Source organism: Sciurus vulgaris (assembly GCF_902686455.1).
Source record: "Sciurus vulgaris genome assembly, chromosome: 5".
Taxonomy (NCBI): Eukaryota; Metazoa; Chordata; class Mammalia; order Rodentia; family Sciuridae; genus Sciurus; species Sciurus vulgaris.
In genome coordinates, this window is record NC_136465.1 from 140836725 (window position 1) to 140852069 (window position 15345).

General features: G+C 32.4%; 1 protein-coding gene across 1 annotated transcript in view; it reads right to left on the bottom strand.

Annotated features, from left to right (window-relative positions):
- Nucleotides 1–336: 336 nt before the first annotated feature.
- Nucleotides 337–15345, bottom strand: part of PAWR (pro-apoptotic WT1 regulator) — a 123993-nt gene continuing 108984 nt past the window's right edge. The window contains exons 5-7 of the mRNA XM_079141183.1: nt 8602–8749; nt 7270–7374; nt 337–5039 (exon numbers count right to left, since the gene is read on the bottom strand). Coding sequence (XP_078997309.1) covers nt 4953–5039; nt 7270–7374; nt 8602–8749 — 340 coding nt within the window. The 3' untranslated portion in view covers nt 337–4952. The remainder of the gene's footprint in view (nt 5040–7269; nt 7375–8601; nt 8750–15345) is intronic.

Sequence of the window (15345 nt, forward strand, 5' to 3'; positions counted from 1 at the left end):
AGTATGATTTACAAAGCCAATTAGATTATTACCATTATCCATTAACTTCAAAAACAAAACTCATGGAGAGGAGTTTGCTAATAGAACAGGAAGGGAAAAAACAAAAACAAGCAAAAAACAACCAGCGTTGAAAAATAAATGAAAACTTTCTTTTTCATTGAATATTTATTATTTTTCACATGCAAAGCATATTAAAAGTGAATCTATATTAACTTGACTATGCCACGATGAAAATGTATGTAATGGGAATGATCAAAGAGGTATACAATACTAGTATGTTCAATAAGTTATCTGGATTTTTTTTCCACCAACATTTGGGTTATCTGAATTACCTGGTTTTTGAACAAAATATTAAGTTTTTGTTTTCACATGGTCTTTGCTGGTACCAACAGTTACTTCTTAAATTTAAGAAAAATAACATGAAGGAAGATATACCCTCAATAGCATAGCCAAAATCTTTTAAGAAACAAGCTCACCAAAAGAGTCACACAGTCAATTAAAAATGTCCAAAGGAGAAAACAAAAGACAGATACTTAATGTCCATCGAGTGATCATCACTAACATTTTATTATTATCAGAGTGACTGCCAGTATGTGAACTGTAGATTAAAGACACTTTCGATACTTAAAAATGTATCATTAATCAGTAATACATATGGAAATACTAACTTGAAATCACATTTCATTATTATCATCAACAGTTGGGTGCATCTGATATACATTGAATTCTTTTCACTTCATTACTGCTTTAAATTCCTTAATAATGTTCTTTTCCTAATGTACAATTATCTAAAAAATATGCTAAGATACTTTTTATTATGCATCAGTTCTTTCCCTCCACTGTTCAATGTTGTAACAAATTAAATAGTACCTAAAAGACAATTTCTGGATAATTAATTCAAAATACTTTTGAATGAACTATTCAGATTAGACAGGTTAATGCTGGCTAAGACTATGTATGCTATGTGTTACTGAAACACACTATATAGATCGTACACTGCTAAATAGAAGACTTGGTTCATGTCCATTTATTTAAAAATTCTGTAACACCTATAACAGTATACCCAAGTGACTAAATACGTGCTGAAATAGGTATGAAAATTTAATACAATCCCCACATACATACTTTTACAAACTCACACATAATTATTGTGTGGGAAAAAGGAGAGTACATGATTTCAACTTACATACATCAAGGAAAATCAGAAAAGCATGGGGGAAGATGCCTCTGTCAATGTGCTTATTTAGCAAACTTGCTATTAATATTATGCTTTCAGTTTAATGAAACAAAAGGAAAGTGTCAGGCTAGTTCTTCAAAAAGTATAAGTTAAAATTCTCATTAAGAGAATGGCCTTTAGTTATGAGAGTATACATCCAATGAAAAGGAGTCAAGCTTTGCTATTACATATTAGGATTGGTATAGATATGATGAGAATGTTTGCCACAGATCTGAACTTCTTATTTTAAAGTTCTGAATCTCAAATGCTTATTCCTTCTCATTTAACGTATTTTCTCTAATGAAAAACGTTCTTGGTTTCATCTACCGCAAGAATGAAAATATACACCTAAATCTTGGAACAAGTTAACAAAATCATGATTAGTTATTAAATAAGTGCCAACACTACTTGGAACTTTACTAGTTACTGAATATCATAAAACTACAAAACAAAATGTGAAGGTTGTTTAGGACATCAGACCAATATCAAATCCAAGGTCTCCACTGTTTTGTCTTATGATATCGAGCATATAGATGCTTGCATTACTCTGACTTGTACTGTTTTCAACAAAGTAAAAGTAGACTCAAAATTTTACATTTAATTTCTAATTATAAAAATCCATACTACTCCAGAAAACAGAAACCAAATATAACTGAGGTAGGTTTTTCACCTTAAGAATACATTGTGTTTCTATCACAATTTAACATTTTTTAATTTATTAAGGAAAAAATGAGTATAATGCTTCATGTACTTGCCCCAATACTTAATTTTCTACATTTTAAACTACTTGAACAAGTGTAACAGTGCTATAATCTGTAATTTAGTAAATTCCTTAGATTACTTAAAAATATCACAAATCCTTTCCCTTCCTTCCTTTCTAAAGATAACTGCATTACAATAATCAATAATTCTAGAAAAATGAAATAAAGATTGGTAGTTATTTTCAAATTAATTTACATCAGAATTAGGGAGGCAAGTCGTGTTCATTTTAAAGATAATAAACTTTGGGAAAATGATGTCATAAATACATTAGAACTCTGGATGTGCTTTATTATGCCACAAATTCCCAGGAGATATGAGAAATAACATTTCCTATTAGGGCTAAATTTCACAAATTACTTATACTTTATTGAAAATATCAAATTTTCTAGGGCAGTACATATCACTTATCTTTTTTTTAATTCATTTTTATTGTAAACAAATGGGATACATCTTGTTTCTCTGTCTGTACATAAGTAAAGGCATACCATTTGTGTAATCATACATTTACCTAGGGTGATAGTTTTTTATTCATTCTGTTATTTTTTTTCTTACCCCCACACTCCTCTCACCCTTAAGTTTTCTTTTTAAAATATTAACATTTTAAATAAATTTCAAAGGGTTGTCAGATCCCACTTCATTTTTCAATAGGGTAAAACTCTGAATGTGAAATACATACACACTCTAAGAAGATGACAGAAGGACTACATGTGAAATGCTTTGTCTAAACTGTCAGGCTCCTATATATGCCTTTAGTATATTAAGATAAAAAAGCAAAAATCATTGCTGAAAATGTTACCAAAAAAGAAGAAAGGGAAAATTTCAAAATAGCCCAGTCTTTAAAAGCATTTGTAACTGATATAACTTTAAAAAGTAAAATGAAATGTTCCTTTATCTACATATGAATTAAGTAGAAAATTCAAAGTAATTTTTTTAATTGAAAAACCAATATACTAATACATTTTAAAGTTGGATACTAACAGCATCTTCACAACATCTAAAGGGTAAAGAAGAATTAGGAAATGGGAATATTTCTGCCATATACCTAAGGGTGACTAAAGAGAGATGAGTACCTCACAATCAAGGTGGTAAATGAGTCTAGCACACAACCTTGACATATGGGCAGCAGATCACTGCTCCTATACTGGATAAAAATCTCCAAGAAGGAAGTGATTAATAGTAATTCTGTAACTATACCAAATTTGGAATCTAACATTGAACTTTTTGTGAGCAGTAAACATTTATATGGACATAAAAAACTGTTCCCTGAACCAGGTTAATCATTAAATAAACTAAAAGGAGGAAAATCTAGGTAAATGAAATTGTCAATTTCAGGGTCTTCACTGGAAATTACTGGAATAAAGACACAAACACAACAGTAGCTGATTCCAAAACTAAGTTATAATCAGAATCATCAGATGATAAGCTTCAAAAATTCTTGAATCCAGGTTATCAACTTAAACCTATTCAGGAACTAAAGTTAGGGATTATTTTTAGTTCCTCAAGTGATTCTGATGATCAGTCAATCTTGAAACTTCTGAAGTGGGGAGCGGAAAATAACTTAGGCGAATGCAGAGATTTTCAGAATTTAACATTTGATATTTATAATTAATTACTCCACATTTTCTCCCAACTGTCTTACCTTCCCTATTTTTCTAACAGTGAATAAATGCATGAGCTTGCAAGTAAAGGAAGAAAACAGTAGTGTAACCAAAATGGGTTTTACTATATTCAAGCCACTTTCATACACTGATGGGATAAAAGGATATCAGTACTACTGCTTGAGATTTACTATCAAGGCAGACATTCTTAACATATGTTAAGGAAGGGTGTGGGCTCTTAACATAAAAATATAATATAAAACAACCCTAAGAATTAAGGCTATTTAATAGAAGAGACCATTTTTATAATTTTTAAAAAGTAACTTTTTAAAAATTTCAGTGTCGCAAAGAAAAAGCCCTTAAATTGGGATACAAAGATAGTCACATGAGAAAAACTGTGTCACAGTGTTTTCCAACTTAGAAATTAGGCAATGTGTTTTAGTACTGCTCCTGCTTACATGTTGTTTTGTTAATATATGTATAAATGTCTTAAGTGTGGATAAATATTTTGTTTCTGATTTTCATGCATATGGATAATAAAATGCTGGATTTTCTTTTAAACGCTGAAATTACACACACTTTGAGACCTGCAGAATAAACAGCTTTTTAAATATCCCATATTCACTAATAAGCCTTGGAACAATAAAAAAAAGTAGTACCTACATAGGAAATTACAGATTAAAATTATAACTATGTTTTTAAAAGCTGAAGTAATTAAAAAAAATTTCAATATTCAAAGACAAAATAGTAAACTCATTTACTATAACATAATTCAAGTATTCTCTTAATTTTAGCCAACTAGAACATGATATTAATTGACATTGTATAATAGCTTTCCTTTAAAAGATTACTGTTACACAGAATAGTGCAACTTTTACTTGTTACTCTAAATCATTTAGAATAAGTGGAAAGAAAAAATTTCAGTAGACAAAGACCTTAATGACCAAGACTTCAACACATAAAACGCTGCACATCAATACTAAGGCATTTGTAGGTAATTCCCCCAAATACTTGAATTCATGTAAACAAAGACTATGTATATACCTTTATGGAGACAATGTACTAACAGATAAAATATATCCAAACGGCTGTGACTTTAAACCATATATTATTTGAATACCACACAAAACCAAAAGAGACATTACCTATCATTTCAATAACTGAAAGATGTTACTTATTTATGAAATAAAAGATTGATGCTTTTTTGAAACTAATAATGAAAAAGAAATATTTTGAAAATAAACATCCATTTTCTAGAAATAAATATACATAGTTATTTTAATGTATTGCAGCATAGGAATATCTTCCTAGCATTAACTATAACATTCAACCAGTAGTTATTAAAATATTTTTTTCAATATTGGGCCTCGAATCTTCTACCTTGTCAATTGCCCAACAACTTTCAAAAGAGTTTTATTTTCCTGCTTTAGTTGTTCATTTTCATCTTCTATGTCATCTAGGTCCTTAAAAGGGGAGGAAAAAAAAGGAAAATAATACTTTTAAAATACTTAAAAATATGCTAAAGATTTAAAAACATTTTAAAGTACATAAAAATAATTCATTAATTGGTTAATTTTAAAATGAGGAAAATTTTTATAAATAACTTTAGTTGACTCTGTCCCCAGCTAAAATGAGTATTTATTACTTGACTCTTCATTGTTATCAGAAGTATATGAGCCAATTCTTTCCAGATTACTCAGTTTTTCAAAGGAGGCCAAAAGACAGTGTTTTAAAATAGTAAATCTTCCAATTTTTAATTACTATAAATAATTTTGGGGGTTAAAAACAAATTCCATTCACCTTTTCAAAACTGAGGGCTACACAAAATATATATGCAGGACATATGTGGTATAGGGTCCAAGGTTACAACCTTGTGTCAAATTGGGCATTAAAGGGTACACATTCAAGCTCTGGACATACCCTACCCACAAGTTTTTTTTTTTTTTTTTTTTTTTTTTTAAATACTGAAGAAGAATGGAACTCAGGGGTGCTTAACCACTGAGCCATGTCCCCAGCACTTTTTATTTTTAGACAGGGTCTTGCTAAATTGCTGGGAATACAGGTATGCACCACCATGCCTGGCACTGTGTGTGACCTTTAAAGGAGAATATATGGGATGACAGTCTGAGAAGTTGACAAAAATGAGGTAATCAGAAGAGGGAATCTGGGACATATAGAACTAATCTGGTTCAATTTATATGTTGAGCTTCTTGATGATCATTTTATTTCAGGCAGAAGTTTTATTAAAGCTGAAAGAAACTGGAAGTCACTAAAGTAGGCATTCACTCTCCAACTTTCAAGTATATGATCCAGCTCCATGTTCCCTATATTAAGTCTAGCTCCAAATATGTAGCCATCTAGTTAATACTAATACAATCCCCTGTGAGGTTTAATTTAGAAACATTATTTCAAGGCAGACTATATATATCAATTGTTAGAAAAGCAGACATTTATAGATTTATCCTTGCTATTTATAATACTAAAACTTGACACAATTTGAATAACAAGTGTGCTTGCTATAGGATAGCAGTTTTCTCATAAATTTAGTACACTGTCTTAAAGACAATTGGGCAAATTATTTAAAAACTTTAAAAAATCAGAATGAAATTAGGAAATAAATCTGTTAAGACGACAACTAAAAATATGGGATTCCTAAGATTATCACAACTGAGATCTAAGTAAAATTAAGAATTAAATGATGAAATATGTCAATACATCATTACTAGGTATAAACTTGGTAAGGGAAGAGATTTTATCTTTTTTAATGTTCACAATGCCTAAGAGTACAAATATCACAAACATCAAAAATATTTACAGAATTTTAAAAACTGACTTCCAGCACAAATAGAGGAATGTCTGCATTGGAACCAAGATGAAAAGGCTATCTAATAACTGAAGTCAAATATTGGCTCAATCAATGATTATATGTGACCTTAAGCAAGTTCGAATGTATCACTGTCCTATTCTATAACCTGTACTTATTGTCTTCAAACTTTTGAGAACACTTCTGCACATAAGGGAGCTATCTTTTCCTCCTTCATGGTTATAGTTAAGATTGGACTGCTCCTTTTTTCCTTGAAGCAAATATTTTTTTCCTCCATCTTTATGTAAAGTCCTGTAAAAAGCAAAATCATGGAATCTTTTCTCATCACCTTTATGAAGGTATGACCTGCCTGCTTCTTAAGCAGCAATAAATTCTGGGGTTGGGGCATGGGAAAAAAATAAAAAGTGCTACAGAAAGGAATAACACGGAGCTTGGAAACTAAGTCTAAAGTTGAAAATATATTAAGTACAACTGGACACAAAGACTGGTGAAATTACCTACAAAGACATCTGGAGTTCCACTTAATGATAAAATACCAATTCTTTATTGATGCAATTCTGTGCCAATATTCATTTTTATATAAGCTGCCTCTCACCTCCAGACTTTTAGTGAAACACAAAACGAATACATTTCATCAGTTCATCTCTAAAACAATAAAATTGAATTAAACTGATCATTGCCCAGAGGAAATCAGTTTATAAAATGAAATAATGTTTCTCACCACAAATTACTGCCTCATTAACAAGAGAACAAACATTGAGCAATGCAATTATTTTCTTCATATTTATATATTTTCATCCAACTGACCCAAACCAAAAAAAAAAAAAAAAAAAAAGCAACCTGGGAATTTAAATATGTGACATACTTACTCTATTTAACAAATCAATTTCTTCTTTGAGTTTTCCAATCATTTCCTCTTTATCTTGCATCAGTCTCACAAGTCTTAGGTTTTCTTGCCTTTCTCTTACTACTTCCTGGTAGATATAATTAAATAGCATTAATTGGGAAGTAACGGGTTATTTACAATCTTAAATGACACGTATCTACAGGTAACAGTGACAGATTCTAAACATAGCTAAAGTGCCCAATACCACTGGTGAAGATCCTTAGATCCTTTTAACCAGTTTGACATTGAGCGCAAGATTTTGAGAATGCCATTTATTTCTTCAAGAGTAGATTGTTTATAATTATATGACTTTTAAAAATTTAAAACATCTGTAAATTTAAAAGGAAAAGGTGAATTTTAATTTTTCCATTCTCCTCTAAAAAGAGAACTTGTACTAGGTACATGCCATGTGCCTGTAGTCCTAGCTACCTGGAACACTGAGGTAGGAGAACCACTTGAGTCTGAGTTTGGGGCCATACTGAGCAACATTATGAGATCCTATCTCAAAAAAGAGGCAAAAGGCACACATTTGTAAGTCTGGTAAAGTATCTTAGATATATGAAGATTTCCAATGAATTCCTTAAGACGCTCAGTAAGGGAAGGAAGAACCCACACCAGTAAAGAATCAGAGAACTGGTCCTTAATTTCACTTCTGGTTCTGCCAGTTACTGACAATTGATTCTGTCTGAACCATATAATAAACACACAGTAGAACATATTACCAGCTCAGACAGAAACTGCCCAATATATTAGAGACTTACACACTTAGACTAGGAATAACCATTAAATATTAAGGATACAAGAATTTGCTCTATTTCTAAAGTGTTTTTTGTTGTTTTTTTACACTGGGGATTGAACCACCGAGCCCTTTATTTTTTAGTTTGAGACAAGGTGTTGCTAAGTTCTTAGGGCCCAGGTAAACTGCTTAGATGGGCCTCCAACTTATGATCCTTGTCCCTCAGCCTCCCAAATCACTGGGACTACAGGAGTGTACCACTATGCCTGGCCTAGTTTTACACATCATCAAAATTGGAATGAAAAATATTAAGGAAGTTCAGAAAATATCCTGTCACCGTATATCTAGAAACTAAAACATAAAACAGTGACTAAAAGCTCTCTGACCATGCATGGAAATATGGATCAACATTAGTGTCTCCCATTAGTGCCCTCTTCTTTTTCCCCTTTTTTGGGCACTATCTCTCCCCAACAAATTTCAATTTATTTTCTCTCTCAGCTGCTATGACACTGAAAAAAAAAGAAAAAAATCCCAATAATGTATTAATTTAATCAATCTCAAATAATTTATATCGCATACCTTTTCAAGATCTTCAATTTTCTTTTCCAATGTGCTATTTGAGACCAAATTACCCGCAACACTGGCATCTCTGTTGTATCTACTAAACCCACTTCTTTCTGTTCGGGTGTATCTACTTGAGACATCATCTTCAGAGGCAGCAGTTGTGCTATGGAAATAAAAACATATATTTGATAAAAGTCCCTAGTATTCTACAAGAAAAATGCTAAGAATATTTCCTATTCAGTTGACATAATGAACATTCCCCAAGGACAAATAGTTATAACAGATGACATATTTACAACTAAAAAAATTATATCAATATTCCAACACAATAAGAAAAATGTAAAAGGAACATTAACTCTTTCAACCAATACCTACTGTGTACCAGACATTATTCTGGGTACTGAAGACGTTAAAAGCAAAAACAAACATGGATTCTACCCTTCAGAGAGTTTTCAGTTAATAGGGAATACAACCAATTATAATATAGTAGCAGTAAGATCATTTTAAAATAACATCAGCATACAGTACCATAAGAACTATGACAAAAAAGATTTTAGATCTCCTAGACAATCTGTGGTGAATAACCACTATCCTTTCCTTTTTTCTTTTAAAAAATCCCAATCCCTCATGGACCAACATTTTCATAAAATAAAATAAAATAAAAATGCTTTTGGAAAATAAAAGTAAAAGGAGATCATACAAGAATTTTCATCAAGAGTATGCATATAGACAATTCATACAGAAACCTACTCTCTTGTGCAAGCACAAGGCCCTGGGTTTGATCCCCAGTACCGCCAAAAAAAAAAAAAAAAGAAACCTACTCTCACACTAGTAACTTTTACCATTCCACACCTCTAATTTAACCAAGTTATGAGTGAAAAACAACTCTTTAAAGTGAACACCAATTTGCATACTGAATTAATAGCATATATCAATATTTAAAGTTTTTAATTTACTAAATGAGTTTGTTTCTTGCTTGCTGTATAAATCATCTATTAATAAATAAAAATTATACCCAAAGTCAATGACTTAAAACAATATAAATTTATTATCTCAAAGTTTCAAATAGAAAATTTAGAATGACCTTAGCTGGGTGCTTATGATTCAGTATCTATCTCATGAGTTTTTAAGTCAAGATGTTGGTCAGTGCTACAGACATCTGAAGGCCTGACTGGGCTGCGGAATTCTGTTTCTAAGCTCACTCATGGCTGAGGGTGACTATACTCGGTTCCTTACTGGCTGTTGGCCAGAGACCTCAATTCCTCCTATGTGGGTCCTTCCACTGGCCTGTTCACCACATGGCAACTGGATTCCAGAGAGAAAATGACAAAGGAACCAAAACAGAAGCTTCAGTGTTATTATCAATCTCAGAAGTAACACACTATCACATCTGCCACACATATCAATCCTGGTATGAGAGGGGATTAAAGAGGTTGGGCTCATTGCGAGCAATACTGAAAGCTGGCTACAACTTTTACTAATTTATCTAATCTAAGTTCACTAGTGACAGTGCAACTCACAAGAGATAAACATGCATGTAAACTCTATGTTTTGTTATAATAGCATTCAAAGAAACTAATTCAATGGGAATATGTTGACAGAAATAGGAGAGATTTTAAAGCAATTTCAGCAAATTCAGGATATTCATTTTTAAGAACTTTTATCCAAAATGCAGGAAATGTGCTCTTTGATCTGTCATTGGCAGTCAGGCGTAATACTTTATCCAGAAATCTACAATAATTTCTGATGAAAAGATTCCTGATTTATAAATTTCCTCTCCATGTATTTTCTTTGTATGGAAAATAAAATTTGTAAATTTTATTTATAACATTTTATGGAAATTAATTTCCTATCAAATTTGTAAGGTATGATTATAACATTTTCAAATATGCAACACCAAGATCACTACCTATTTTACTGATTATTACTATATTATAGAACCCATCGCATGCAGCAAGGCTCAGAAACATTCCCCTAAATTTCTAACATTTTCTGTCCTTTGATGTTAGCTGCCATTGAAAAGCATGTGACATTCCTGCCTTGCATAGAAGGCTGAGTTTTTTTTAAAAGCAAAACCATCAGTTAAAAAAGTCTAATTCACATATATGAAAAGCTGGGGATCAAGCTGGTTTCTTATCTTGCAAAAACACTAAGAGTTCATCCCAAAGTTCAAATACTCAACTGAAATTTTCCCTTTGAAAACCAATGTATATTTCAACATACAACAGTTAATGTTTAGTTTTGTTATTAACATATAACAGTTAACATTTATTTGTGTTAAAAAGTTAGTATTTAATTTTTTAAAAATTTCAAATTTAATGCAGTGAACTATTTATTGTTAATTCAGCTGATAGGAAAAAGCATACATTAAACTCACACAGCAAGACTTTCTCAAGGAAAGAAGCAGGACATTGATTATATTCTGGCACAATCTCCAACATATGTTTTCTCACTAATTCTGTATAATCAGAATTTATTACTACCAAAGCAAAGCAAAACTTCAAACCACATTTATTAATATTGTAGCCCTTCAAGTTTGCACTTTAGTGCAAACTGTTATTTACCAGTAATGAAGCTGAAAAATAAATTCTTACTTCACACCATTGTCATGTTAACAATTTTAACAAAACTCCTTATCTGTCAAAGGTAAGACAAATGAATTTTGTTCAAACCATCCTCCTCCCAAATGCATGCATATGGTGTTGCTGGAAATTGGTACACAAGCTACCTTCTCTGCTACAGATACAACTAACATTTATCTCATTATTTATAAGAAGTTTTTTTTTTTTTTTTTAAGGTTGGCAGTCTAAAGTGAGACTTTATTGAAGCTCACAAAATACTGTTTTACATGTGAAATCCTGAACATCTGCTTTCATCAATTTTTTAATGTAATAATAATCTTTCAAATAATGAACTTGGTTTTAGATATATTTAAAGACATATATACATGCCACTTAAATTCTGGTGGTTTTACTACCTCAGTAGTTAGTATAGCTGCAATTAATCCACTATGGTTTTAGCACTTCTCCACCAATTATGACTAAAACTTGATCTCAATCATAATAAGAGATAACGCTTCTCAAAACTAAACAAAACAAAAATAAAAACACTAGAAAAAAACTCCTTTAGTCTGTATCTCTAAAATTACTTCCACTGTCATACTGTCATCATTTAGTTTATTACTACGGTCATGTTCATAAAACATGTTATCTTTTTTTCTCCAAAAAGATCATTAAAGCTTGCTTTGTTACCAGGAAATTAGAATTTTAAAAAATGTTTTATTTCTAAGATTTAGATAATACTTATAAAAGCAGAAACTTAAAAGAATGAAAACAATTTTTACTTGTTTTATTTTTATTATAGATTTATTTTTTATTATCTACACACCAAAATATAAATCTGATTAACAGCATGATTTTAAAAATAATAAATGCTTACATTTTCTTCAATTTCTATACATTTCTGAGTTACAAACAACTAACATAAAAATATCAGACTGTTAAGATAGTGTTGCTGAGCATAACTAGCACACAACTCACCACAGCACTTGAATCAGTCTGTTCCTGCTCACAGCAAAGTCCACCGATCATGCACTCGGAAGTGATGATGACAGGGGCAAAATTTAACTTTGGTTACTTTCTTTCTTTCCTTTTTTATACTGGGGATTGAACTCAGGGGCACTTTGCCACTGAGTGACATTCCCAGCCCTTTTTATTTCAAGACAGCATCTCACTAAGTTACTTAGGCTAGCTCAAACTTGCAATCCTTTTGCCTCAGACTCCTCATTACTGGGACTGCACGTGTGCTCCATTGTGCCTGACTGCAATTCATGTTCATTCTAGTGTTCTTATTGTCAAAGGTAGGTAAGAGATAGTTCAAGAGACACACTTTGAGAGCACTATTCTAAAAAATGTTTAAACTTAGTCTTAAAAGGAGGTCTAAGAATGTGTTTAAGTATCTGAAGCAAAAAGTATGTAGCCCATTTGAAAAACAAAAATGTCCAATATGGCTAAAGCATGAAATATAAACATAAGAGAGGTCAGGAAAGAGGCTACAAAAATAAGCAGGAAACCTGAAAGTTATTTTATATAATAATTTAAACTAATGGTCTCCAATTTTTGTTAATTATATGCCCATGTTGATTTGTATATTTACTTGTTATTTTATAGGATTTATAATATGATCATACAAAACTTACAAATATCTGTATCACAAAAGAATATAAAGGGATGAAAACACTAAAATTGAATTTTAATTATGTATGGGACAAACATTTGTTGAAAAACTGACTATACATTGTCATCATTTCTGTTTTCCCTGAGGTTTTGTGATGCTAGACATCAAACCCAGGGTCTCTTGCATGCTAGGCAATAACTGAGCTACTACTGAGTCACATCTCCAATCTTATCTTCATCATTTCTGAAGATCTTATTTTAATATTTTGTGATAGGGATTCAAAGAGCTATCAGTTTGCATATCTGACTTTTAATGGCTATCAATCAGAAAGACATGGATCACAATATGACTGAATAAAAAAAGTTTCACTTAAAATCTCAAAATTAGCATAAAGATTTTAATTTATGAGATTTGATTTTGTGTATCTTGCCAGTTGAATGACCAACATCTCTGCAGTTACATACTTGGTTTGACTTAACCAGTCTGTGAGTAATAACTTGATAAATCATAAGTCCATTAAACGAACATTCAAATTATAGTATCGTGTAACATGCAGAAAGTGAGCAAAGCATACTTTTTAGGATACCTTCAGTATCAAGTAACCAACTGACATGAAGGAAGGGATGACTAACTAGTAAACAGTACAAATTATTAAATATAAAGGTCTTAATATTTTACAGAAAAAAAGGTAAATACAAATAGACATTCTAATTACTCCCTGCACCCTAAGCAGATTATCTTGTGCACAGCTCCAGTTTGGAGACTATTGGTTTAGGCTTCATATAAAAGTTATGGGAAGTTATTAAAGCAGAGAAAGTTACAGAATTGTTTTTACAAAATGAACTGGAGATAAGCAAAACTAGAGGCAGAGAGGCCAGTCTGGAGGCTAAATGTAAGAGATGATAATGTCCTAGAGTTGAATGGTGACAATGAGCAATTCAGGAAAGAAACTCAACAAACCTTGGTGAATGACTGAATACAGGTAAGGTAGTTTAAAAAGGTGCCAAAAACAATGACAAAGCTTCTGGCTTTAGCAAGAGTGAATGCAGATACACTACTAAAATTCATTAGGTCCACTTTTTTTTTTTTAAACATGCTGAGTTTAGTATACTTGTCAGATATCTACAAGTAGATTGTTCTGTTTCGTTTTGCAGTACTGGGGATTGGATCCAGGGGCACTTTACTACTAAGCTACATCCCTAGTCCTTTTATATTTTTATTTTGAAATAGGCTCTCACTAAGTTGCTGAGGCTGACCTCAAACTTGTGACACACTTGCCTCAGTCTCCCAAGTAGCAGGAATACAGATGGGCACCACCATGCCCAGCTTTCTACAAGTAGATGCTTAATAGTTGTTGGTTATACAGGAATGGAGCTAATGATAGGGAGTAATCAGCACATGTATAGGTAGTAACTGAAGTCACTGGAATAAATGAAATTTCTAGTTCAGATATAGTGAACAAAAATAAAATAGAGAGCTAAACAATGCTAACACAAAGAATAGATACAGGAAGAACTACAAAGATTGAGAAATACTAGCAAAATGAAAGGAAGAAAATCAAGAGTAAGACAACAGTGAAGTCATGCTGTGTTATAGAAGAGGATGGTAAACATTTTAAAGGATTCTTTTTTCATTTTAAGAAAAAGTCTGATTTTCTGCATAAACCACAAAATATTGAGGTAGAAACCACAATACTGACAACTACCAATAAACAAACACTCAGAAATACAGATATCCCTTAATGGTTTTATATTTACCTAGTAAACAAGTTAAAATAGTATTCTATAGTATTTAACTACAGGAGGAACCAACATAGCTAAATAGAGATGCCCAGTACTCACCTCCTCCACAGAGAACTAGGACAACAAATGAATGATCATACTTCAAGAACAGTGACTGAGGGAAAACAAAACTCAGCAAGGGAGTGGCAAAAACTCTATAGGGCATGGAGACCTGGGATGACAGCATAGAGACAGGAACAAAGCACAAAGAGAGGAACAAAGCTTACTGCAATTATGACCCCTGCCCCCACCCCAGTCAGGTGTAACTCCACATTGCCAGGTAAACAAGACAGTCCCACAGGGCCCTCTATCATCACCATGGGCAGCAGCAGTTCTAACTACAGGTGTTCCACAGTCCTCACTAGCTCTGAATTCGGTTTGAAGAACTAATTCAGCTGTGACTGCATAGCTTTAGAGAAGAAACTCATTTGAGTCCCATCTCCAATTTCCAGAGTCCAGAGTGTGACGACAGCATGAAGTCATCTGAAAATGGAGTTACCAAAACAGTTCACTCTGCCCTAGGGATCAATGGCCACTACACCTTGCCATCCCTGAAGCCCCATAAGTGTTCTACCACACTTCATTAAAGACTGAAACTTCATGAAGCCAGCTAGAACCAGCTATGCTATTGTGACTCTAGTCCATATGGAACCATACCCTTCAGGACATGGGTGACCTAGCCCAAACCAGGGGAACTGACAATCTCCTGGGGGCCTGAGGCTCCATCTCCCCTACACCCTCCTTATCCGTAGTGCCTCAGCTACAGATGTAGCCACCAACACTCCTCTATGGGGCCTAAGGA